Source organism: Peromyscus eremicus, unplaced genomic scaffold (genome assembly GCF_949786415.1).
Source record: "Peromyscus eremicus unplaced genomic scaffold, PerEre_H2_v1 PerEre#2#chrX_unloc_1, whole genome shotgun sequence".
In the NCBI taxonomy this organism is placed as follows: Eukaryota; Metazoa; Chordata; class Mammalia; order Rodentia; family Cricetidae; genus Peromyscus; species Peromyscus eremicus.
The window spans coordinates 3,370,847-3,398,778 of record NW_026734288.1 but is presented as its reverse complement, the minus strand read 5'-3'; the positions used below and the strand labels follow the sequence as shown (position 1 = coordinate 3,398,778).

At 36.1% G+C, this 27,932-nt stretch overlaps 1 protein-coding gene and 1 pseudogene across 1 annotated transcript in view; one reads left to right on the top strand and one right to left on the bottom strand.

Moving 5' to 3' along the window:
* Nucleotides 1–514: 514 nt before the first annotated feature.
* On the bottom strand, nt 515–1,686 carry LOC131901032 (zinc finger protein 431-like; annotated as a pseudogene).
* A 13,080-nt stretch (nt 1,687–14,766) lies between these two features.
* LOC131900917 (zinc finger protein 664-like) overlaps nt 14,767–27,932 on the top strand; it is a 35,412-nt gene continuing 22,246 nt past the window's right edge. Inside the window, exons 1-3 of the mRNA XM_059252235.1 lie at nt 14,767–14,873; nt 19,128–19,840; nt 19,924–20,297. Coding sequence (XP_059108218.1) covers nt 14,767–14,873; nt 19,128–19,840; nt 19,924–20,297 — 1,194 coding nt within the window. The remainder of the gene's footprint in view (nt 14,874–19,127; nt 19,841–19,923; nt 20,298–27,932) is intronic.

The window sequence follows — 27,932 nt, the reverse complement described above, 5'->3', positions numbered from 1 at the left end:
ACATTCATAGGATTTTTCTTCAGTATGTGTTCTTTAATATACTTGAAGATGACTGGGCTGTGCTAAGGCTTTACCACACTGTTTATATTCATATGATTTTTCTCAATTATGTGTTCTTTCATTAAATTTAAGAGCACTATGATGAACAAAGCCTTTACCACATTGATCACAATTGTATGGTTCACTCCGGTATGTGTTATATTATAACTTTGAAGATGAGAGTGATGAGCAAAGGCTTGTAGAACACTGATTACATTCATAGGGTTTCTTTCCAATAAATGTAATTTCATGCCTTTGAAGATGACAGTGTTGTGCAAAGGCTTTTTCCCACTGATTACATTCATAGGGTTTCTCTCCAGTATGTGTTTTTGTATGCCTTTGAAGATCACTATTACATACAAGGGTTTTAACACATTGTCTACATTCATAGGGTTTTTCTCCCATGTGTACTTTCATGCCATTAAAGAGCATTGTGATAAGCAAAGGCTTTACCACACTGATTACATTCATAGGGTTACTCTCCAGCATGTGTTCTTTTATGTACTTGAAGATAACTAGGCTGTGCAAAGGTTTTACCACATTGTTTACATTCATAGTGTTTCTCTCCAGTATGTATTCTTTCATGCCTTTGAAGATGAGAGTGACAAGAAAAGGCTTTACCACACTAAGTACATTCATAGGGTTTCTCTCCTTTATGTGTTCTTTCATGCAGTTGAAGAGCACTGTGTCGAGCAAAGGCTTCACCACACTGATTACATTTATAGGGGTTCTCTCCAGTATGTGTTCTTTCGTGCAGTTGAAGACCACTGTGATGAGCAAAGGCTTTACTACACTGATTACATTTATAGGGTTTCTCCCCTGTATGTGTTCTTTTGTGTACTTGAAGATTATATGGCTGTGTAAAGGCTTTACCACATTATTTACATTCATAGGGTTTCTCTCCAGTATGTGTTCTTTTATGTACTTGGAGATGATTGTGATGAACAAAGGCTTTACCACACTGATGACATTCATAGAGTTTCTCTCCAGTATGTGTTCTTTCATGCAGCTGAAGAGTACTGTGTTGAGCAAAAGCTTTACCACACTGATTACATTTATAGGGTTTCTCCCCTGTATGTGTTCTTTTGTGTACTTGAAGATTATATGGCTGTGTAAAGGCTTTACCACATTGTTTACATTCATAGGGTTTCTCTCCAGTATGTGTTCTTTTATGTACTTGAAGATCATTGTGACAAACAAAGGCTTTACCACACTGATTACATTCATAGGGTTTCTCTCCAGTATGTGTTCTTTTATGTACTTGAAGATGACTGGATTGTACAAAAGCTTTACCACACTGATTACATTCATAGGGTTTCTCTCCTGTATGTGTTCTTTTATGTACTTGAAGATGACTGGATTGTACAAAAGCTTTACCACACTGATTACATTTATAGGGTTTTTCCCCTGTATGTGTTCTTTTGTGTACTTGAAGATTATATGGCTGTGTAAAGGCTTTACCACATTGTTTACATTCATAGGGTTTCTCTCCAGTATGTGTTTTTTATGTACTTGAAGATCATTGTGACGAACAAAGGCTTTACCACACTGATTACATTCAAAGGGTTTCTCTCCAGTATGTGTTCTTTCATGCAGTTGAAGAGCACTGTGTTGAGCACAGGCTTTACCACATTGATTACATTTATAGGGTTTCTCTCCAGTATGTGTTCTTTTATGTACTTGAAGATGAGTGGGGTGTGCAAAGGCTTTAACATAATGATTATTTTCATAGGGTTTCTCTCCAGTATGTGTTTTTGCATGCCTTTGAGGATGACTATGACATTCAAAGGCTTTACCACACTCAATATATTCATATGATTTCTCTGTAGTATGACTTCTTTCATGCCTGCAAGAATAATTGAAACATTTAAAAGATTTACCACATTCATTACATTGTTGAGTATTTATATCTTCATGAATTAATTTTACAATTTTGTCTACGTACAAAGGGAACTGAGATCTTAAAGTTTTAACATGTTGTTTACACTCATGTTGTTCCCCTGCATTAAGGATGACTTTGCATACTTGAATATGCCTTGATGGTAAGAGCCTTTATTACCTGGCTAATATTTGTGGCTTCATTGTTCTCTGAGGTTTTTCACATATTTGAAGAGAACTGGGAGAATTTGGACATTTATGTCCCTTGTTCCATGGATAAAGTTACCTATACTGTGAGTCATGCTACATGTTCAAAGTTAACCAAGACAAACAGAAACATGTACACAGACAGTCCTAGTACCCATAGGGCTTTTCTTTGGTGTATTTGTTGATCTATTCTTAATGAATCTGGAAAACCAATTGTTTGTAAACTTGAATCACATTCAACAAGTATACTCAACATGGGACTACTACATGTCTTTTAAGTGTTCTGAGATTCAGAGATGTACATAGCTTCCTCCCTGTCCTTATGTTTTCAGGGCTGGTATCCAAAGTGACATATAATATAACTATTAAAGAAAGAATAACAACAAGAATATTTCCACATTTCATTTACAGTTGGAATTTCTGTTCCTCATCAACGTGTGGTACAGGGAATAATGTTTCTGTACAACAACCCCCCCTTTACTCTTGACTCGAACTACCTTTTTAACTGAAATTAGCAAAGACAGAACAACTATATGAGTAACTATACTATGGACTATTTGCTTATTACAAGGTTGTGTATATATTCTTATCACATATTCAATGAGTATATCTTTTGTAATATGAAATACTATGAAAATAAATGGATTGCCATTTGTACAGCATAGCTTTGATGATGCTATTATTCAAATGGTGATTTGTCATAGGCATTTTTTGTCTTCCTTCTTAAAAGAATCACTTTCAAACACAAATTTCTTACCTGCCATGTGTCTTTATGAGCATTTAATGATCATCAATGCATTTTAAGCTGTAATTATTTACACTGTTTAATTTAATTAAAACATCCACATAAATTATATATATCCAGAGGCCTATTTCTATCAGCTTTTACGAGAAAATTACCTTCCATGTTTTTGAGAACTTTGACAATGTTCTTCAACTTCAAGATTTTCCCAGTTGTAGCCTAAAATATAGGACAAGAAAATGTATGAAATACTACAGGATACTGGAAATTTTATATTACTATCTTCAGTGATCCTTAGAACCAAATCTGATTTATTCATTTCATTCTTCCTCATTCTCAATCAGAATTGCAGAAGAGCATCAATAACTAAGAAACAGTTGTGCCCTTATTTAAAATGTGAAGGAAAATTTATAGTATTACCTATAGCTTTCTGTGGAAACAAAAGAGACTCTTTTCCAAAGCAACATATCCTTATATCCAAATTTTGAAGTCAAGGTATCTTTAAAATATACATTTTGGCATAACTCAACAGCTTTTACAATCAAATGTTTTTCTGCAGTTAAAAATCCCAAAGACAACACAACCCAGATTCTCTGTGTAATATCCATTTTTACGTGGCTTATTTTTTATACTACCTTTACTGTCTCTTTAAAGACTTTATTTTTAAAAACTATTTCTTTATATAACTGTATATATTCCTTTTTCTCTCTCTTTCAAGCCTATGTACAATTTTACACACATTGTAAACTATTACATCTGAATCTGTCTTATTGTGAATCTATTGCTTTAAACTGCAGCAGCTGTGGTTGCTGGCTCCGCCCACCTCAGCTTCCCAACATATCTACGTTTAACACCAGCTCTGGGAGCTATCGTGGGTCTATGCTTTTATCCAAGCAGTGTGTAGTCCAGAAACCTCTTTTTTTGTTTTGTACCTGCAAAGGCTAAATCCACCATGCAGCTTAATGTGACAATTGCAGAGGCCTCATTCCCGCCCAAAGTATTAACAACTGTAGAGATATTTAAAGACACACAAGGAGAGTGTTTTTTGTGTGACTTAACACTGACATCAGGTGAACTGAAGGTACTTTTTACCTGGTTGTCACAGAGACTGCAGAAAAACAGCAAAGAAAAGCAGAAACCAGATCAAAAAGAAGATTAAAGGTCTTTCTCCCATCAGAAAGGTGAAAGAAGGCTCCATCCTCCTTAAGTTTTGTTCCTGAAATTCAGAGCAAAGTTTTGGCAAAATAAATAATAATAAAGAGTAGTCTTCATGGAAAGTTGAATACTTAGAGAGTAATGGAGCCAAGAAGAATGCATGTATGAGCATCATTGTTAGCCAGCACATCTTTCTTCATAGACAGGTGAAGAAAAAAAAAACCACAGCTCTATTATTCAAGCTTCTCTACATGATCAGAACTTATAGAATGAATCTCTCCATGTATGTAGAAAGTTTATTTCATAGAATGTTTTACAAGCATGCAGGATCGGGAGAAAAATGGAAAAATCAGTAGCCATCTTGAGAGATGCTTCCCCCTCCCCTCCTCCAAAGGTTTTTGCTCACCAGCAGTTTTAGAAGTTAGCAGAAGTTGAACTTTTAAGGCTGGGACAATAAATCTATGTATCCTAGACTTGGCAAAACAACATATAGGGAGTAATGGGCTCAATTGAACAGAAGTTGAACTCAGGGTTAAATATCTGCATCATAATACAGAAACAGTTTTTGACCTATCTTAAAAAAATCTTATTGGGAATCCACAATTCCTTATTGAGAAAAAAAATACTAGAAATTGTGGAAATGCTTCAGGAGATCCTTCACACTCAAGACACTTAATAGGCTCCACAGTGGATAGAAACCATGCTGATGTACAACATGTGACAAAAGCTTTGCCTGCTTAGTTCTCCACTATTAAAGATCATTAAAAAAAATCAATCCTGGAGAGAAAACTAATAAATGTGAAGAATGTGTCAAAAACATTACATAATGCTCACAACTTCAAAGCCACCACAGAATCTATCCAGGAGAAAAACTCTACATGTGCACAAAATGAGATATCTTTTACCTACTTCTCATCTCTTAAATATCATTACATACTTTACACTAGAGAGAGACAGTACAGAAGCAAAGAATGTTGCAAATATGATGCTTCAAGCTCAAAACATACATTACTTCAGAAAATTTATGTTAGTAAAAACTTGATCAATAATCATCATCCCAGTGTTTTTACATAGAAAATATTCTTTAAAATAGAAAGATTGACTAGAGTATAGTCAACAATGTTCATATCTTACTCAAGGTCAGAGAAAATAAAACAAGAAGAAACATGTATAATTGAAATTTGGAAATATTTTACCAAGAAATACAACTTATGTCCACTATGCAGCTTCTTGGTAAATAAGCTACATAGGCAAGAAAATATCATATAGAATGATTTTTATATAGAAATTATTTTTAATAATGGTGCTAAATTCCTGTCAAAATAAACTAAAGCAAAATGATTTACAATATAAGGATTTAAACCCAGGTAGCTCTAGTTATAGCCATCAATAAGGTAGGATATTAGGGTTTGTGTTACATTCTGCCTGAAGATTAATTTGTTCATATTATTTGCAATTTTAACTAAATATATATTAAATTAATTTTTAACTTTAAATTATTCTCTTCACTAAATTCAAGATAAATATACATATTACTGGTTTGTATTCACTACATGCTGCTTTGGCATGATAAGTGTTCATTTTGAAAGACCCTAACCCTTCAGACTTATACCCCCAAGCCCCAGGAAATAAGGAACTAAAAAGAAAACTAGTTTCAAGGGCCACCTGACTCAGCCACTACTCAATCACCCCTGTAACAATATAACAATGTAAAAAGATTCTGTTAAGAGATGTGCTCAACTGTGACTGGGATAGTTGCAGGTGTTCCAGGAAGGACCACTGTGACCTTTGAGTAAATTCCACTCCCTCCCTGATACCCCCCCTTGAGGTTTCAGGAAGAATGTACATGCGGACGTGACTATACCCACTCTGTGATCACTCTGTGATCAGGCCATGAAATTGTATGCGAATTGTAATCTTGTGGGTTTTTCCTTTAAAAGTCCTTATGGGGCTGCAGTAAGATGTGACTCTGGCTCTTGGAAGCAGAGGAGCCCTTCTATATAGAAGCTTAATAAATCCTTGTGCGGTTGCATCAACTGGACTGGAGTCTGTGTTCTTGGGGTGCCCACTTGAGACCATAAACTTTGGGGTCCAACAATTTAATGGTAGAAAGTTATCAGTAATATTGTCAGATCCACTGACAGTAATACAAAGTAAAACATGTGTTTACTTCATAGTGCATTATTTGACATAGATTCTAACATAGAAATTAGTAAATGTGTATATGGAGAGCAGAGAAAGATTCCAATTTGTGAAGGACTGAATGAGTCTCATTTGTATACAGGGAAGCATCCATGACAGAGAGCACACACTCAGGCCCAAGGGAAACTTGTAAAATGAGCCTTTCAGGTGTTGAGGGTTGTTTAGTTCATCAGAATGAGAACACCTCCTGTCCTGCATGTGGATGTCGATAGAGTTCAGAAAATATTCACCCCAGCCTTCTCCAATAGTGGATTAAGCCTCAGCAGTGCTCCCCTACAGAGAATGTCCCTCCTGACATGATCCAAACCTGCTGCCATATTCAGATGGAGAGAATGACCCCTCTACCTGTAAGTATGACCCCTGAATCATTGTTCATCTCTTTGTTATGTATAGGCAGAGATTCCTGGTGAGGTTGGTTCTCTTTCAAAGGGCAGAGTCCACCTAATTCCAGCTATTTTGTGTGTCCCCTTTTCTGTTCATCTACTTTTTTCCTATGACATCATCATCCAACTCACACTTTTGATCCCACTACTGGAGATACAGAGACAGGCTACACCCTGTGAGTTTGAGGCCACTAAGTTGTATACAGTGAGTTCCAGGAAAGCCAAGCTGATCACACAGAAAAACCCTGTCTTTAAAAACTAAAAAAAAAAAAAAAGTATTAATTATACTGTATAAGTATTTATAATAAACTGGGTCATGGGAGACAATGGGAAATGTTACTGAAGACTTCAGAGAGGCATGGATTGCCCTCATGATACTTGGCCCCAAACACCTAGGTTTTTCTGTCTGTTGAGATACTTTCATTTGCATCTACCCCACAGATTTTGTCATTCTCAATGGAAGCATCAATGTTGCTTTAATCAGCCATTAGAGAGAAGAGAATATGTGGGTCCTTGAGGGTGCTTAAGGATTCTGAATAACACCTGTGCTCAGCCTCCATTTGAAATTCCTAGCTGACTCTGTTGGGTGTAGCAGGTTAATTCAATCACATTGCCATCTCTATACTAAATTCCTTCATGATGCAGGTCTGAATGCATGAAAGGAGGACCTTAAGTTTGGTCTGCCACTGAGAGCCAATAGTGCTCTGTATCTTGGCTCTCCAATAGAACAGGGAACGAGGATTTTGATCCTTGCCTTCCAATCTCTGTGTGTGATAGCAAGCATAGGGTGTTGTTGGTGTTTAAAATTTGAGATATTACCAGGAAAGTGAAATTTTAAAGTAAAGTTTCCTGAGAGGATCTACATGGAAGGGAAGAGAGAGATGACATATTCTCAGGTAAATATATAAATGGAGATGAGACATGTTAACTGCTGTTACAGAAATGCTTCATTTGCAGTAGCACCTAATGTTTAATTTACCACTTAGCTTTGACAAGGCTTTCTTTTTCTTTTTCTCAAGTACTTGTGAAAGTAAACTCTTTTCAGTGCTTATCACCTATGTGTGCTTCTCCACTTCTCACTGTTCTCCCATTAGTTTAGTTTTTCTGGATTAATTCTCTCAATTAAAGCATAATGTAGAATTTTTTGATGTTACACACAAACATGGATACTCACTTCCTACTTAGAATGTAATTAAGTCATCTCTAAAATCATGGAAGGACCCAGTTCCATAATCCTTCCTCCCAGGGACCAATAGTTCATTATTTAAAAGTCAAAGAAAAAAAAAAGTCAAAGAAAGGGGTACAAAGAAACCCAATAATAATGTTTAAAGTAAAATTTCTATGAAAGACATACTGTCTTGTATACTAAGATGAAATATTTAAATGTGATATAAACTTCCAAATGGAATTCATCAGTCATAAAGTGGTGTGAAATTATCCTAACAGAAGTGTTTTGTTCTCATTACTATTCTGTTTTTGACTAGATTTAAAGAGTCTATTCCATCATTTCTTTTTGCTAGCTACTAACCTCCTAGGGAAGCTGCAATGCCCTCCTGTTGTGCTGACACCTGGTACCAATTTCTCCCATGGGTGCTGATGCTGATTGTCTTTCCAGAGCTGAGCAGTTTCACAATTGCTTTCATCACTTAGAGTTCAGAGTTTTTTCTTTAGGAGTTGTAACAGCTTTGAGGAAATTTACAGAGAAATATGCAATTTTCATCAGGATTGATGTAGAAACTGGAATTTCTCTTCAGGTATCATCTTTACTCCCTTGTGACACAGGAGGAAAGTCCCAACATTCTTTCTATATGCTCTAGCTGTTAAAGGCAGAGATGCTGATGCAGGGCCAAGTTCTTTGCTTTTACATTTGCATTGCTTACTCATTCCTGAAATGAGCCTTTGATATATCAAAGCCCATTCAAAATGAGAAACATCCTTTATAAAGATTCTTTGCTAAAGAGATCCACTTACTAAGAGAAAAGCATTCAAATAAATGAGCCTCTGGGCACCATTCAGAGGGAACACCACACACTCAAAAAGAAGAAGAAAGCCACGCCTTTTACTTGCCCTTTCATTGGATAGACTGTGGTATCAAAAAGAGGCCATTCTACCCATGTAGATCAAGTCCGCACAAACTCTGTTTAATACAAATACATACATGTACTCAAGAATATTTCTATCCTGCTATCTTTACAATTGTGCCTAGAGTCATTATCCTTCCACATAGTTTCTGAACTCTTACTCTCCTATTCTCCATTAGACATTTACAAATTATAAACCTTAAAAATATATTATGCTATCACTAAGTATTTTTTAATGAAATGTTTGATTTCAATATCTTTACCTTTCTGTGAAGTTCAATGATGCAAACTGCTTCTGGGCAAGAAGCAGTTGAAAACAGCAGTTCCCATCTGAAAATCCAGATTCTTTTCATTATAAAACCAGTTTGCTGTCTCTCAAAGAATTTAGTAATATTAGATGTTCACTCAATTCTGGATACGATTGTGGGAAATAACTTACACTTTTTCACTCCTGTGCACTGGCTCACTGATACATTCATGGGAATACCTGGTTTTAGAAATAATTAGCTTCAGGCTTACATTCCCCACTTCAACTTCTGCATCTGTTCTGATGATCTCATGTGCCTATGTCCTGTGTGTGTATTCTGTATTAGGCCCTGCCTCAGAATATCAGCAATCCCAACTATTTCTTTTGCTACTTTAACTAATTAGTTTCCCCAGTCAGACCAGAGCTTCCCCTCCCTTGCTCCTCTCCATCCAGTCCCTTCCTCCAACCATCCTTCTGCCTATCACCATTCACTCCTTCTCCATTCTATTCAGAAAAGTGGGGGCATCCTATGTATTTTAGCCAAACATGGCATATCAAAATTCTATAAGACTTGGCACCTACTCTCCTATTAAAGCTGAACAAGGCAAGTCAGTATTAGAAATGTGCTTGAAAAACAGTAAACAGACTCAGAGACAGCCCCTGCTCCCTCTTTTGGGAGTCCAACAAGAACAATCTAAAACACTTTTACCTATGTGTAGAGGACCAAATTCTGTCCTATGCATGTTCTCCATTTGTTGTTTCAGTCTCTGTGAGCTCCTATGAGTCCTATTTAGTTGATTTTGAATCTCAACTATATCTTTCCTATAGTTCAACTTGGAAAGGGAGAGGGAGAGAGGGATCCCTTTCTTGTCCTGATATCATTAGAGAACTGTACATATAGAAATTCTGGAATGCATTAGAAATCAAGTTCCTCTTCTTGCTATGAAATCTATTGTTCTCCAATATTCCTTTTCAGACAGTAGATAAAGGCCTCATCATACTTGTATATCCCATATATGTTTATCTGTCTTTCCCGGCCAAATTTGTAGGGATGAAAATTGCCTTCACTTAGCTTCATGCTGGTCTTGCCTAAGAATCAAAAAGCTAAAAATCATGCAGTGCATTTCATTCTGGATTTCTCCTTTAATGCTGATTTATACCTCTCTACCCATCATGTCTGCAGCACTTACTTCACACCATCCTCCCTCTCACAGTCAATCAATTCAAATAATATGTATCAATTACTGACAAGAGAATATTTTATATTTAACTTTTTTTCTCTGTGCCATCAAAGCATTACATTTATAGACATAAATTAGAACAGTGTTTTTTTTTTCTGAATCTATTGGCTTTCAAGGAAGTGGCCACAGACTTCACCCAGAATGAATTGAGTTGCCTGGACTCTGCTGAGAGGCCTTTCCCTGGCAATGACAAGTTGAAAAACTACACCAACCTGGTCTGTACAGGTGAGATTATATTGTTTTACATGGTTATTATTTTATCCCTGAAATTTCTATCAAGTGTTATTAGGAGACATACACTTTTTGTGTTAATGAGTCTTAGATGTCTTTTTTCAAATAGTTGAATTTTGTATATAACACACATTTATGTCACTCATTCTTGCTTTTATACCCGTTCTTCTGCATATGATATAATTCTTAAAGTCTTGTATTATACATTGCTGCAGGCAACGTATATTCATCTTAACATGATGATCCCTGCTTTTGCTTCTGCTTTGTGATAATTAAAATAAATATATGGAGGGATAAAACTGAAAAGCATTCAATATTTTAAAGCAAGGTATTTCCAATGAGGAAGTCAAATATGGATCCTCCATTATTTTCCTCTTACTCTGAGTTTAATCCAATGTTATGGATCCAGCTGTATTGAACCTTATGAAGACTGTATCATATGTCTTTTCTAATGCACAGGGCATGCTGTATCAACACAAGAGCTATTCAACAACCTTGACCAAAGCAAACATTCCTGGAATGAGGCCATAGAGCAGACAGGATTAAAAGGACCTGGTAAGTTGGAATGAAGCATTGACATGGGCCAAGAGTCCATATGAAGGAAAATTCAGTCCTGCAGTGGCCTGAGGCCAGGTAGTTAGTAAAAAGCATTCCTGAAATATCTCAGGTTAAATAATATTATCAATGTGCTTTTCAAGGTGTGTGTTAGATTATCGTACCCTATTCACATATGAATAGTATTGAATTGAAACTTAGAAATTCAATATAAGCTTGGAAATGAATAAGAGGACCTACTCTATGCCCATATGCATTTCTGCATTTGTCAGAAACAGAGATGTTATTAAGTTATTATGGTTTCTCTATTAAAATAAAGCTGGAAATAAGGTATATGGTTCAAGGAAGATCTTTTTCTATTTAGAAAATTCCTGACATCTTCATGATTATGTGAATTTTCACAATATATACAGGATCACTTTATCCAATTCTACAAGCAACAATCTGAAATAACATGGTCTGAAATTGATCAGGGTCCAAAACAGTATTAGTGTTGTGCTCTAATCCTTAAGAAATGGGGATTGTTAAGTTTGAATGCTTTGAGGCCAATTAAGATACACAGAAACATTTTATGTTGATCTAATTGACTCAGGTTTGTCTTGTGTTTTATTATGATGTCTATTTTAGAGGGCCTACCACGGATTGAGCAGTAAAATTCATATTCTTTGGTATTTGTATGGGATATTCTACAGATAACCCTTCTGGCTACTTGATGTATAAGTTCTTTCAATTTTTATATTTACCTACTTATTTTTTGTCCTGATGACCTTTATATACAACAGAGTGCTGTGCTGATATCATGTAAAATTATTGTTTTTTCTTAATCTCACAGTACATTTCAAGTATTAGGTATTTTATGAAATAGGCTTTACATTAAATTAATGTATATACATTTGGGGTGGTAATGTCATCTTGATTGATTTTAGAATTAATTGAGACGTTGATTCCTTCTTTATATTTTTCTTATAAATTTTCCCATAAATTCCATTTTGTCAGATAATAGGGTAACAACTCCTACTTCTTTCCCATTTATTTTAATAAATTTGTCATCCTTTCAATTTTATGACCATTCCTATCTTTAAAGCTGAGATTTTTGGAAGCAATAGAAAGATTGGTTTCATTTTTTTAATCCAATCATGTGGCATGGGTCATTTGATTGGAGAATTGATGCCATTATTAATTCAAGTTATTCTAGAAATGTACGTGTAATATAAACTTTTAAAATGTATTTTATTTTTTATTTTGTTGCATTTGTTTTTATTTGTGTTCTTATTTGTATTCTATGTTTTAGTAGTTACAGATGATTTTATTTACTTTCTCTACTCTCTGAGTTGTGCTTATTACTGTTTTTAGTCTCACTTTTAAAACAGTTTTAAATTCTGTTTTGATCACATACTTCTTCTTTGCAACTTCCTCCTACATCCTCTCTCTCTTCTTTCTAACTGGACTTCAAGTGCTTCCTGGATAAAACAAACAAAACCCAATACAACAACATGGGCCCTCAAAACAAGGAAACAAAATTAAACCTACACAAATAAACAAAGAAAAAAGCACCAACATATAACCAAGTTAAAGAACACACAAAAACACATGAGAGGTCCACTATATTTTTGGTCAAATACTCTTGAACATGAGAGCAGTTCTGGAGTATTTGATAGACTGAGTGTCACTCTATTGGAGAAGTTATGTTGTATCTCAGTATGTTAAGTGTCAGTTCACTTGTTCACATGTAAAATGGTGGTTTGGTTTAATTCACTCTTTGATTATTTTTAAATATAACAAAATAAATTCTTATAAGATTAAATCTATCATAATGGAGTTTTACAAGACAAAAAACAACAGAACAAAAAAGTCAAAAAATAGGTATAATAATCAAAGATCAACTCATTGTCATGGTCAATAATCCCATAAAACCATTAAATCGGAAGCCATAATTTTTACACAGAAAATATGAATGAACCTGTGTAGTCCCTGTGATTGTTGCTTCATTCCCTCTGAGTTCATATGAAATTCCCCCATGTTAATTTAGAGGGCCTTGTGTTCTGAATATTTTCCATCCCTCTGGCTCTTAAACTATCTCCACCTCCTCTTCTCCAGGGTTGCTTGAGCTATGGATGGGAGATATTCAATAGAAAGGTCTCATTTAGAGCTGAGTGTTCAAGATCTCTGACTCACTGAAGAATTTCTGACAGTATCTCTATATATTTTTGTATATTCTTTAGGAGAAACCTTCCCTGATATCATCTAAAAAACACACTTACCTATGAGTATTGCAGAATGTCATGAGAAGTCATTTTATTGCTACATTTTTTTCTTTCTTTAGATAAGTAGTATGTTGTTTTATGCTATTTCCATGACCTTTCTAGTATCAAGTTTATGGTCATCTAAGAAATGTCAGGTATGGTATCCATCTGGAGAAATGGCCTTAATTCAAATCAATTATTGGTTACTTACTCCATCAATCTTTGTTCCACCTTTGTCCTACCTTATCTTGCTGGCAGAACACCATTGAAGATAAAGGCTGTTTGGCCTGACTTGGCATATGTTTCTGTTTAAAATGCAGAAATTGTTCTTGTAGCAAAGAAAATAGGGGTTTAATGCTCTCTGTAGGCACTAGGCCTATGTCTTCATTTTCAATGATTTATATCATTGTTGTCTTCAGTAATTAGACTTTATTTTCAGGTCTCAGAGATGAAGGGGTAGAACTGGCAATAGCCAGGCTTGTTTGAGTATATACTTTGGTCCACTACGCTAAGATTCAATTGTATGGAACACAATTTTTATACTGAAATCTTTTTTAGATCATAAGAGAGAGAGATTTTGGACTTTGATTTCTCTATTACTTAGCATTTTTTGATATTTTTTATGTATGTTTCTGGAAGTTCTTACTGAATTTGGTTTCAATGCTACCTCTCAAATGCCCATTAATTTTATCAGTCTCAACCTGTACTCCTGCCTAGAACCCCATCTCTATTCACCCTGCACTATCTATTCATACTTGCTTATTCTATTTCCCTTCCTAAAGCAGATATATCTTTCATTTCACTTGTGCTTCTACAGATTGTAGCTTTCTTATCATTGTCTTCATGGCTCTTATCCACTAATTAGTGGACAATGAGTGAGTAGAGTCAACAGCCAAATGTCTGATAAAGGTCTGAGGATGAGATTGGGAGATAGGACATGGGGACATGGATGCAGAATTGATAATGTGCATCTAGTGTCTTTGCTTCTCTGGTTAAGATGGCCTCTGTTGAAGAGAATGACTGCTGGAGTTTCAAGTAGGAACAAAGCAATGAGTTATGAGATGAAAATTTGGAAGGGGAAATCTGTGTGATCCATTTTAAATGGGTGCAGGAGAGAAGAAATGGTTTTAGAAGTTGTTATGTTTTCTTCCAGATCTGCAGATGATTCTTGGGGGATAGATTTAGAAGAGCAGAGAAAAAGGTGAAAATCAGCAATTTGCCTCCCTGCTTCCCTTCCCAGTTGGGTTCCTAGGTTTTTGTTTCTGCTGGATTTGGAATGTGGACAATGCAATCAGGAGTAGAAGAAAGGTTCAGGGATGGGTTGTGGGATTCTCTGTATTAGGGTAGGATGAGGCTGCTGCAGTTCTGCTCCAGAGCTTGGGCTGAATCTATTACATTGGACTTAAAGAGCCATGGTGAGAGGTGAAGTCCTGGAGTTTACTTCTTTCCTGGCAGAAGGGGCTCTGGAGTTCCAGGGATTTCCTGCCAGAGTTGGGTGCTGAGATCAAGGAAGGTTGTGAAAAATGGTGTTAGAATTGGAAGATGTGTTTTAACCATTGGAGATGAAGTCACAGGCAGCAGGGAACCTGCAGCAGACCATTTTATCAAAGCTGAAGATGGTACTGTGGGATTGGATTAAGAAAAGAAAAAGTGGAGGTGAAGGTCTGAAGTTAGTGTATCTGCTGTTCTGGTTGGAGTTGCCTGTCAGTCTTATATACTGTTTCTTGTCTCTTGTTTTCTATGGGTGTGCATGTTATAAATCATTTCATACCTTCTAATTCATAAAAAAATCCCTTCTCCTTCAACTATAACAGACAGTTTTGCTTACTACAGTAGTCAGTATAGGCCCTTATTCTCTTTAGAATTGCACTCTCCCTGGCTCTTTTGGTTAGTACCTTCTCCTCTGAAATATGCTGTTATTCTAATGGGTTTTACTTTACATGAGACTTTTAGTTCCCTTCTTCATATTTTTTTAATACTTTATTTAATTTTATTTTATGTGCATTGGTGTGAAGGTGTCAGATCTTCTGGAACTGGAATTACAGACAGCTGTGTGCTGCAATGTGGATGCTGGGAATCGAATCTGGTTACTCTGGGAAAGCAGCCAGTGCTCTTATCCACTGTGCCATCTCTCCAGCCCCCCTTTCATATTTTAATGCTCTTGATTTGTTTTGTATATTAACTAGTGCTTGCTGTGTGGTATTTCTTTTTATACTTTTGCCTATTTGGTGTTGGAATGTTTCCAGTATCTGCAATGTTATTACTTTCTTAAGTTTGGCAAATTTGTCTTTCATGATCTTGGGGAAGATTTTATCTATGCCATTGAGGTAAGATTCTTATCTTACACACACACACCCACAACACACACACACACACACACACACACACACACACACACACACACATATATATATATATATATATATATTCACATTATTATGGTGTTGATCATTGCCTGTGTAATATTTTTAGTTCTATTTTTAAATATACAAATGTGTGTGTGTGTGTGTGTTTCTGATATGCAGTTAAATTACACTTCTTGTTTTTATTGAGTTTTGATAGTACAATAGCTATTTTTCTGTCTCACTTATAAAGCTTTATCTTGACTTTTCTAATTATTTTCCTGTTACAACTTCACTTTAGACTGAGTTCTCATCAATAAATCTATACTTTTTTTTTGAATTTTTTGAGAATAGACTGTCTTCATTTATCTCTCTGTGGTCTCTTACATCACTCAGGTTTTTTAGGTTCTCCTCATTAATTTTATTGGGCTGTTTGTCTCTGTCTAATTTAAGCACTTTGACTACTTTAATATTGTTCATGATAGTTATTCCATCTTCTGTATTATGGTAATTATGGTTTGAAGAATAATTCTATGAAACTGATAGACTTTGGGAGCGGGGGTAAAATGCTGGCTTTATTCTTTATAATCTATGTGTGATTTTTCTTTTTTTTTAATTTTATTTATTATGTATACAGTATTCTGTCTGCATGTTTGCCTTCATTCTAGAAGAGGGCATCAGATTTCTTTATAGATGGTTAGGAGGCACCATGTAGTTGCTGGGAATTGAACTCAGGACCTCTTGAAGAACAGTCAGTGCTCTTAACCTCTGAGCCATCTCTCCAGCGATTTTCTATTATTTTGATTAAACACCATTAACAGAAAAATGTGTAAAACTAAGAGTTTCATTGGGTTTAAGGTACCATGAGAATAAGACTCCATTATGTCATGGGGTGTAGTCAAGAGTCAATGAATGTTGTAGAAAAAACAGGTAATGTACAAATGTCAAATTTCAAGAAAGCACCAGAAAGGAAACTAAAGATAGTGTGTAGTTCCTACATTTAAAAGTCCTAACTCAGTCCCACATTTTATGCATTAACACCATACTTTGAGTCAAATAATGTGGCTACACGAAAACAAAGTTGTCAAGTGTGTGACCTTTAGGGAACATTGTTATTCAAACTATCATATATAGTAATCATGTTCTTGTGATCAAAATTGGTCCTGTGAACTTGTTTGTAATTTCTGTGTCTTTTATGCACAATGAAGAGTTAACAGGCAATAATAAATACAGGGAAGCTTATGTGTGAAGGCTACATATAGCATGGGTGGTGGGCTGTAAGTAGGCACAGGGGATGGGCAGAATTACAAGATGGGCATCCCATTGTAAGGGTGAATGTAGGAGTATTCTGGACAGAGATTATGAGTCTAAATTTGGGCACATAGGGTAGAATACAGGCTAGAATGATGGATTGGTGAGGGAATCTAGATGAGTGGATATTGTGGAATCACTGGTCTGATAACAAGTGTAAAATGTATGTTGCCTGATTGGGATCAAAAGAGCTCATGATTTGCATGAAGGAGAATTGGGAGTGTCCTGTGCTCCCTTGCCGGTAATAGTAGAATGTCAGGGACCTTCATAGTTTTGTAAGAGTTAGCAGGACAGGTTGTAGTTTCTATCTTGATCATGTGTTCAGGAAATTACACAGAGTCAGGTGATTACAACTTATTTATGCAATTGTTTTGTGTAGATGAGAGGATATGCTGGCAACAACCTACTTACTCACTCTTATGGAGGATAGTAATAATACAGAACAGATGGCAGACATGATTGGGCAGGTTCTGGTATATGCTGTCTTTGTGGGAGAAAATGAGTTGGGGTGCAATCCAAGTTGCCCTGTTAAGGAAATGGGAAAGAAGTGGATGTTCACAAGGAGGAGTAGAGTCAAAAAAAAAGTGTGATCTCTTGGATTATGATTGTGTAAGGAGAAAGAGTCATAGCAGGGAATACAATAGACGTGTTCCTCATGCACATGGCAAGTGGGAGAGAGCTCCAATATTTTTGTGAAATTGTTGTCTATGTTTGCCTGTTACATGACCTTATGAAGGTCAAACATTCCATGAATTTCTGTTATTTTTCATAAGCACATTTATTTTCTACAGCAAAACTTTGAAAATTTCCTATGTTACAAACTTGACATATTCCCCAGACAGCTGTCATTTTATGCATTATACTCTCATATTGTTTTCAAATTATTGTGCAAATCAAGAGTGTGTTTCTTTTCATTTCTTTCAGCTCTATCATTTTACCAGACCCAGGAGGTCTCCCAACAGAAGTACAAACAAGATTCTTTACAGGAAGAAAGAGCAGGCTTATTTGAAACTATTGATTTTGACATGTTACATACAAGGAAGTTCTGGGATTATCGTGGTGACAAAAGAGAATATGAATTAGGTTATCATGAGAAGGATGTTTATGAGAAACATGTCAAAGGCATTACTTATGAAAATCATCAAGAACCTCTAGTGTGTCCAAAGAGAGCATACTCTGTGTCAGTTACAAGTTCAGAATCAAATGATTATATGGAAAAATATTCACACCAAGCATGGACACCTGGTTATACTCTACATAGATATATGGAAACTTCACAAGGGGACACACAGTGTAACACTTCAAAGGCTTTGCAACACTTTTCAAGTGTTGTGCAATTAAATGATACTCCAATAGTCCCTGAAGAAAAGAGTGCTTTAAGCACAGAAAAATATTTGAATTGTCAGCAGTATGGTATTTCCTATACTCAAAATTCAGTAGAAGTTCCTGAACAATTACTTCTACTATATGACAACTTCCACAATTTAGATCAACATAAATATTTTAGGAATGTGGCATAATATGTATCATAAGGAAAGAAATTGTGAAAATTCCAATATATTTAGTAATGTTGATAATGAACTTGCTAAGTTTTCTTTGGTAAATAATTACAAGAATAGTCCGATTGAAATACTTTTTAATGGCAAGGACTCATGGACTTACTCTACTAATGATGTAATTCCTAGTAATTCTCACATAAATACATGCTCAACAGTTAATCATTTTGAAAACCATGAACATCAGAAAGTTTTTAATAAGTACTCAAACACTTCTTTGCACAAACATGAACATAGCCAAGAGAAGCACAGGACAAGCAAACACCATGACCAAATTCTTAATGAATTCTCAAACTGTATTCAGTATAATGGAACTAGTACTCAAAAAAATTATGAGAGACTCAGAGGTGATGCATGCAAGAAGGTCACAATTGAATCCTCAAATCTGGCTACAGATAATATAAAGCATACAGGAATAAATTTTTGCCAGATTAAAGAATGTGATAAATTCTTTGATTCCAATTCAAATATCATTCAGAATGATTCAAATCACACTGCAGAAAAAAAACCATACAGATGTAATGATTGTGGAAAGTCCTATAGCAAACTTTCATACCTTCATATTCATCACAGAATCCATATGAGAGAGAACCCTTATAAATGTGAAGAATGTGGAAAATCCTTTAAGAAAAGTTCATCCCTTAAAGTTCACCATAGAATCCACGTGAGGAAGAAACCTTATACATGTGATAAATGTGGAAAGCACTTTACTAGGTGCTCATCTCTTCATGTTCATCAGAGAATCCATACTGGAGAAAAACCTTATAAATGTGATGAATGTGGAGTGTACTTTGGTAAGTCCTCATATCTTCAATGTCATAGGAGAACCCATACTGGAGAGAAACCTTATAAATGTGATGAATGTGGAAAGTCCTTTGTTCAGTCCTCCAATCTTCAATATCATAGGAGAATCCATACTGGAGAGAGACCTTATAAATGCGATGACTGTGGAAAGTACTTTAGAAATATATCGTCTCTTCATGTTCATCAGAGAATCCATACTGGAGAAAAACCATATAAATGTGATGACTGTGGAAAGTCCTTTGGTAATTCCTCATATCTTCAATGTCATAGGAGAACCCATACTGGAGAGAAACCTTATAAATGTGATGAATGTGGAAAGTCCATTGTTCAGTCCTCCAATCTTCAATATCATAGGAGAATCCATGCTGGAGAGAGACCTTATAAATGTGATGACTGTGGAAAGTACTTTAGAAATATATCATCTCTTCATGTTCATCAGAGAATCCATACTGGAGAAAAACCTTATAAATGTGATGAATGTGGAAAGTCCTTTGCTAACTCCTCCCATCTTCAATGTCATAGGAGAACCCATACTGGAGAGAAACCTTATAAATGTGATGAATGTGGGAAGTCCTTTGTTCAGTCCTCCAATCTTCGATATCATAGGAGAATCCATACTGGAGAGAGACCTTATAAATGTGATGACTGTGGAAAGTACTTTAGGGATATATCATCTCTTCATGTTCATCAGAGAATCCATACTGGAAAAAACCTTATAAATGTGATGAATGTGGAAAGTCCTTTGGTAAGTCCTCCTATCTTCAATGTCATAGGAGAACCCATACTGGAGAGAAACCTTATAAATGTGATGAATGTGGAAAGTCCTTTGTTCAGTCCTCCAATCTTCAATATCATAGGAGAATCCATACCGGAGAGAGACCTTATAAATGTGATGACTGTGGAAAGTATTTTAGGGATATATCATCTCTTCATGTTCATCAGAGAATCCATACTGGAGAAAAACCTTATAAATGTGATGAATGTGGAAAGTCCTTTGTTAACTCCTTCCATCTTCAATGTCATTGGAAAACCCATACTGGAGAGAAACCTTATAAATGTGATGAATGTGAAAAGTCATTTGTCATGTCCTCCAATCTTCAATGTCATAGGAGAATCCATACTGGAGAAAAACCTTATAAATGTGATGAATGTGGAAAGTACTTTAGGCATGTTTCCTCTCTTCATGCTCATCATAAAATTCATACTAGAGACATACTATACAAATGTTAAAATGCATCAAATCATTTACCCATTGCTTTTCTGTTAATGATCATCACAGAACTCGTACCTAAATTAAGCCATATAAATGTAAAAAACGTGAAAATTCCTTTACCAAATCCCCAACACTTCTTTCTCTTTCCTGAACCCATACTAGAGAGAAACTTTACAAGTATATAGCATGTGGAAAATGAAGGCACCAGAAAACTTACAAGAAAGAAACAGAAAGAACTTCTCTAATAATTATCAGCTTTACTTTATTATCATATATTTTTCCAATAAAATTTCCTTCTAAATGTGTGGAATACAAAAATCTTTGATCAATATTCACTCCTTATACAATATCACAAGTATCTCTTTAGGAAGCTGTACCCTTGATGCAAATTTTGAAGTGTTATTCAGAAGTAGACCTTATAATTACTAAATTCTTATTGAAAAAATATCTATTCATATTATTTAAACATCTGCTCATTAAGTACAAAGGGTTCTTGTTTGAAAATAATAAAGCAATGGCAATGTGAAACAGAATTCTTGGTAATAGATGATTATTGACTGCAATACAAAGTCAAAGTAACTACATAATACCTTTATGCAATTTGTTGAAGATGATGTTTTATTTTGTGTGGTATTACTGTATTCTATATCACTTATATTTCCAGTATTTTAGATTTTGAACAGTGTGTATTAATGATTGTTTTAACCTCATTTTGATTCCCTGTTTTTATGAGTACAAATAAATATATTATTCCTTTGGTTTATTTATATTTGCCTTGATGAGTTGAATCTTCATTAAATATGAGGAAGGCATTATGAAGATTAGTTGTTACATAAATGTCAGTGCTAACAACAATGTATCATTTTAATTAAAACTAGATTTTATAGAAAACTATAACAGTAGAAATAATCAAATGCAAAGAGCAATATTATGAAGTCCAAAGGAAGGAGATAACAATTTATTATTTAAGTAAATTATGTCTCCATTTTCTCACTAAGATAGAATATTGCTTGATCCCCCTGGTTGCTACAATTCTTTCTTCTATTCTTACTGATAGGAACTCACAGTCTAAACCAGCAACCAGGGAGACTACATGAGACCCTCACTCAGCCCTCTACATATATGTAACCCTTCTGTAGTGTGTCTATTTGTGAAACTCCTAACAATGGGAGCAGAGTCTGTCTCTAATGCTTTGGTTGGCTCTTTGGAGCCTATTCCTCTTACTGGATTGCCTTGCTTCGTGTAATTACATGGGGATGTTGCTAGTCTTACAGCACATGATATGTCTGGTTTGATGGTATGCATTGGAGGCTGGACCGTTTCTTAGTAGAGACAGAGGGGGAGTGGATTGGGGTGTGGAGGGAAACTGGGGAGGGAACTGGAAGAAAAGAGGGAGGGAAAACTGTGATAAGAATATAAAATAATTAATAAATTATTAAGTTTTTAGAAAAGTAAAAAACACCCGGGCAGAGCTGGCACACGCCTTTAATCCCAGGACTCGGGAGGCAGAGGCAGGCCGATCTCTGTGAGTTTGAGGACAGCCTGGGCTACAGAGTGAGTTCCAGGAAAGGCACAAAGCTACACCGAGAAACCCTGTCTTGAAAAACCAAAAAAAAAAAAAAAACATGAACATGAACATACAGGCAAAAATAAATATAAGATGCTGTTTGTACATTGACTACTGATGAGTCTCAGTGTAGGACAGTCAATCTCAACCTTCCTAATGCTGTGACATTTTAATACAGTTCTTCATTTTTGATGACCCTAAACTATAAAATTAATTTTCCTGATATTTCATAAGTTTAACTTTGTTCCTGTTATGAATTCTAATGTACATATCTGATATTTCTGATGGTCTGTGATAACCCCTGTGAAAAGGTCATTGTATCCCCAAAACGATGATAACATATATGATGAAAACTGTGGCTGTATGATTTCTATAAACTGATTATGTAGAGAGATATACATATGAGCAATAATAAGAAATATGTAAACTATTCATCAAATACTGTTAAGTGAATTTGAGGCTAGACATAAGGTAGCCTAATATTTTTTTAACACACCTCCAAAGTTGGCAAAATGACTCTTCAAGTAATCTACATAAATACTTTTGCAACAGCTAAAATGGGTGTTCTGTTCAAGTTAATGTAAATGCTAAATCTTTGTGGTAGCTGAATTGCTTTTCACAAACTGTTTTGAGTTCAATAATATAAAGAAAAAATATCTGTATGTCACAGAAAAATCATCCACACCTTTAAACCTTCACAAATTATTCATTTCAGAGTGAAAGTAATACAAATGCCCAGTGTGGTCCAATGTAACTTTGAGACACAGGATCTTTTAACTACAGAACTTAAACCTGAAATATATCACACATACTCATCCACAACAATTTTATTGACGATTACTGTCTGTGGTGGTATTGCTGGACCCCAAGGTTTAGGGTCTCAAGTGGGCACCCCAAGAACCCAGACTCCAGTCCAGTTGATGCAACAGCACAAGGATTTATTAAGCTTCTATATAGAAGGGCTCCTCTGCTTCCAAGAGCCAGAGTCACATCTTACTGCAGCCCCATAAGGGCTTTTAAAGGAAAAACCCACAAAACCCACAAGATTACAATTCCCATACAATTTCATGGCCTGATCACAGGGTGATCACAGAGTGGGTACAGTCACGTTTGCATGCCCATTCTTTCTGCAACCTCAAGGGGGGTATCAGGGCGGGAGTGGAGTTTGCACACAGGTTACGGTGGTCCTTCCTGGAACACCTGCAACTATCCCAGTCATAGTTGAGCACATCTCTTAACAGAAATCTTTTAACATTGTTATATTGTTACAGGGGTGATTGAGTAGTAGCTGAGTCAGATTGCCCTTGGAACTAGATTTGTAGTTTCTCATTTTCTGGTGCTTGAAGTTTCTTTCTTCCTGAGGCTTGGGGGTGTAAGCTAGGGTCTTTCAGTATTGTGTTCCCCAAAATATTGTGTATCCTAATAAATTTATCTGGGGTCAGAGAACAGACAGCCACTAGATACAGAGGCTAGAAAATGGTGGCACTCCTGCCTTTTATCCTAGCATTCCAGAGACAGAAATCCCTCTGGATCTCTGTGAGTTCAAGGCCACATTGGAAAGAGCCAGGCATGGTGACACACACCTTTAATCCCAGGGAGTGAGCCTTTAATATCAGGGAGTGATGGTAGAAAGAAGAAAGATATAGGCATGAGGACCAGGAACTAGAAGCATTTGGCCTGGTTAAGCATTTAGGCTTTTGAGCAGCAATTCAGCTGAGACCCACTCTGGATGAGGACTCAGAGGCCTCCAGTCTGAGGAAACAAGACCAGCTGAGGATCCGGCAAGGTGAGGTAGCTGTGGCTTGTTCTGTCTCTCTGATATTCCAGTATTCACCCCAATAACTGGCCTCAGGTTTGATTTTATTAATAAGAACTGTTAAGATTCCTGCTACAATTGTCACTCTTTAAACATTTAACAGAATGACGTGGAGTATAATTTGAATAAATACTTATACTTGATATATTCTTAATGTCATAAAACTTCACAGAAAATTTCCTTAATTTTAGTACCTATCTCACATTGTAGAATATACCATGCTGATTTTAACAATGAGTCAGTGTCATGCTGTGGGATGGTCTGTATGTCAAGTGTGTTGCTGATTGGTCAGTAAATAAATCACTGATTGGCCATTGGCTAGGCAGGAAGTATAGGCGGGACAAGGAAAAGAATTCTGGGAAGTGGAAGGCTGAGAGGGACACTGCCAGCCGCCATCAGGACAAGGAAGATGTAAGGTACCAGTAAGCCATGAGCCATGTGGCAAAGTAAAGATTAATAGAAATGGACTAAATATAAGAGTAAGAGCTAGACAATAACAGGCCTGAGCTAATGGCCAAGCAGTTTAAATAATGTAAGAGTCTGTTTGTTTATTTTATAAGTGGGCTCTGAGACTGGCGGGACTTGGTGGTGGGAGCTGGAGAAAAGTTCTCCAGCAACAAATGGCGTCCAACGTGGTGGCAAGAGTTTCCACCTAAAAACTTAGAAAAAAGATTCTAAAACGGAACTAAAAACAGCTTCCTAATTGTCTCTCTCAAATGAGCGGCAGCTGCCGGTTTGAGCTACTGGCGGGTTCCTGGCGTGCATGCTCGACCTGCAGTATGGCGGGAATAAGGCCTCTGCAAGTGGCACATTAAGCTGCGTGGTAGATTTAGCCTTTGCAGGTACAAAACAAAAAAAGAGGTTTTTGGGCTACACGCTGCTTGGATAAAAGCATAGACCCACGATAGCTCCCAGAGCTGGCGGTAAATGTAGCCATGTTGGTAAGCTGAGGTGGGCGGAGCCAGCAGCCACAGCTGCTGCAGTTTAAGGCAAGAGATTCACAATAAGACAGATTCAGATGTAATAGTTTACAATGTATTTAAAAGATACGTAGGCTTGAAAGAGACAAAAAAAATGATATATAGAGTTATAGAAACAAATACATAGTTTTAAAAAATAAAGTCTTTAAAGAGACAGTAAAGGTAATATAAAAAATAAGCCACGTAAAGATGACTACCACACAGAGAATCTGGATTATGTTCTCTTTGATATTCGTAACTGAAGAAAAACATTTGATTACAAAAGCTGTTGAGTTATGCCAAAATGTATATTTTAAAGGTACCTTGACTTCAAAATTTGGATATAAGGATATGTTGCTTTGGAAAAGAGTCTCTGCTTTTGTTTCCACAGAAAGCCAGAGACTATGGATTTGTTCCAGATTAAGATACATCAGGTTTGACCAGCCAAGACCCCCTGAAAGGTCTCCAATGACACCATGGCCCAGATGACTCAACATCCAGAATGGTTCCAAGGCAACTGGCTCAGACGATACAGCCTCATGGACTACTCCATGATCCTAAAATTTTCTTCGTGTCCCCATAAGATACAGCGCCCCCCTCCAGCAGGAAGTAGTAAGAGAAGCTACGCCCAAATTCCCAAATATACCAAGCTGGCTTTAGAGATGGAATTGGCTCACTTCCCCCTCTAAACCCAGACATATTGCTCAAAGAAAAAAAAATGGTTAAGAGATTCTTGTGTCCCAAATCAGAAGAGCCCTCTGGTGTGGGACAGAGAAAAAACAATATTTTTATTTAAATCAGGTTGATTATAAATACAATCTCTTTCTAAAGAAAAAAAGGGGATAGTTTAGATATGATAGGATGAAAGGGTAGATTAATGAACCTACTTTTAAAGAGTAACAACTTGTTTAAAATGTTTTACATTGCTACAGATTTTAGTTTATTGATACAAGTTTAAACTTAATTTTGTTATACTGTATATATATTTCTATTCTTGTTTGAGGTATTATGTTTATGTAACTCATTTAAAATTGTAATGGATAATTAAAAAATAGATTAATAGTTAGTCATCTATGATAATATTTGTAGCCATGTTAGTTAAGTCTTCTAGGTATACATAGATATATTTCAGATAGATAGGTAGTCTTCAAACACTTCAAAGACCTACAGAATATGGCATTTAAAATGTTTTAAAAATTTAGACTTTCTGGACAGTGAGACATGTCTGCTCCTGACAGCACCGATTTACTTCAGAGAGGAGGATGGGCATCGAAGACACTCCATATGGAATTTATCTTCACCTTGACAAAAATAGCCATTTGGGCAAGAAACTGTTCTTGCCTGGACTGCCTGATCAACTGGACATGCAGGACCCATACAAAGGTGACCACTGAACTTTGCTTGACAAAATGGTCCTTCAGGTTCCTGCTTTGCAGAGAAAACTGCCAGACATTCTACAGGACACAGAGAAAAGTGAATAAGAGACTCTAGGCCTGTGGGCTGAAGACAGATGCCCCAACTTTACAAGAGAACTTTAAATGACTGTCCAGGCTGCCAGCTGTCTCTGTCTACCCTACAAGACTCCTAAATTTGCTTATATCCTTCTCCATTTCTCAGGTAGTAGTATATCCTTCTGAGGTCTTTGATGTGGTTAAAGACTAGATACTTACAATTTTCCTTAGTTATAATAAAAGATAAGTTAGATATAAAACCTTAAACTTACAAATATAAGATAGATAGGATCTCTTCTTTAATATTATAACTGTAATTCTTGCTTGATAATTTTGTTATATGTAATTTTACTATGTTAAAGTTAAAACCTTCCTTTTTAAGAAAAGAAAAGGGGAAGTGCTGTGGGATGGTCTGTATGTCAAGTGTGTTGCTGATTGGTCAGTAAATAAATCACTGATTGGCCATTGGCTAGGCAGGAAGTATAGGTGGGACAAGGAAAAGAATTCTGGGAAGTGGAAGGCTGAGAGGGACACTGCCAGCCGCCATCAGGACAAGGAAGATGTAAGGTACCAGTAAGCCATGAGCCATGTGGCAAAGTAAAGATTAATAGAAATGGACTAAATATAAGAGTAAGAGCTAGACAATAACAGGCCTGAGCTAATGGCCAAGCAGTTTAAATAATGTAAGAGTCTGTTTGTTTATTTTATAAGTGGGCTCTGAGACTGGCGGGACTTGGTGGTGGGAGCTGGAGAAAAGTTCTCCAGCAACAGTGTCATATTGGAGCTTAGAGTATTCCCAAGAGTAGAAGAAACGTTGTGTTTATTACTAGAAATCAAACCACTCAAACACCAACAATTGGAGGTATATTCATAATGCAGGCTGCATTTATTCTGTAAGAAAACTTCTGTATTTCAAGTGATATAAGAAGTAAATCTAGTGTGTTCTTTTCTTTGCCTGTTTTCCCATACTTTAAGGCAAAGTTTTGATTTTTGTCACTATACAAGTGAGTACTTATACTATAAATAAGACTTCCTCCAATAAAAACATTAACAGAAAACTCAATAAGTACAGGAAATACTGAGTTCTGTTACACAGAAAGATGACTCCAACAGAAACCTCGGAAAATTAAGTACATGTGTTGTGTTCATGTGGTAGGTGTGTGTATACCTATACTATCATGTGACATCAAATAAGTTCATTAGATATGAGGAAAATCATCTCAAAGGAAGAAAAGCTTATTTGAACGCTTGCCTGTGGTATTTCATTCCAAGGCTACCTGGCTCAATTTCTGTTGTTATGTTTGGTCCAGAATTTAATAGTTGATGGAGCACATGGAAAAAGACAACTCACCTTATGGATGCAGTGAGATCTATGCCATCTACATGGATAAAGCCTTTGAGGAGTCTTGATGTTACGATCCCAGTGTTAGCCCCTCCAATCCACAACCACTTTCATTTGTCACAGAAAAGCAGAAAAGGGATCTGCACTACCGCTTCTCTCAGGTTATACTGCTGCCTCCCACTTTGTGACCCTCAATTGTGTCTATTCCATTTTATAATCTTCTGTTTTGTGTCTCTCATATTTATCTCTATGTTCATAAAATATATGATCATTCTGCTCTGATTATTAATATTTTTGTTAGCTTATTTTTGCACAGACTTCTTTTTCCTCTAAACAGCTGTGATATCATCAATCTGTTTTAGGGTCC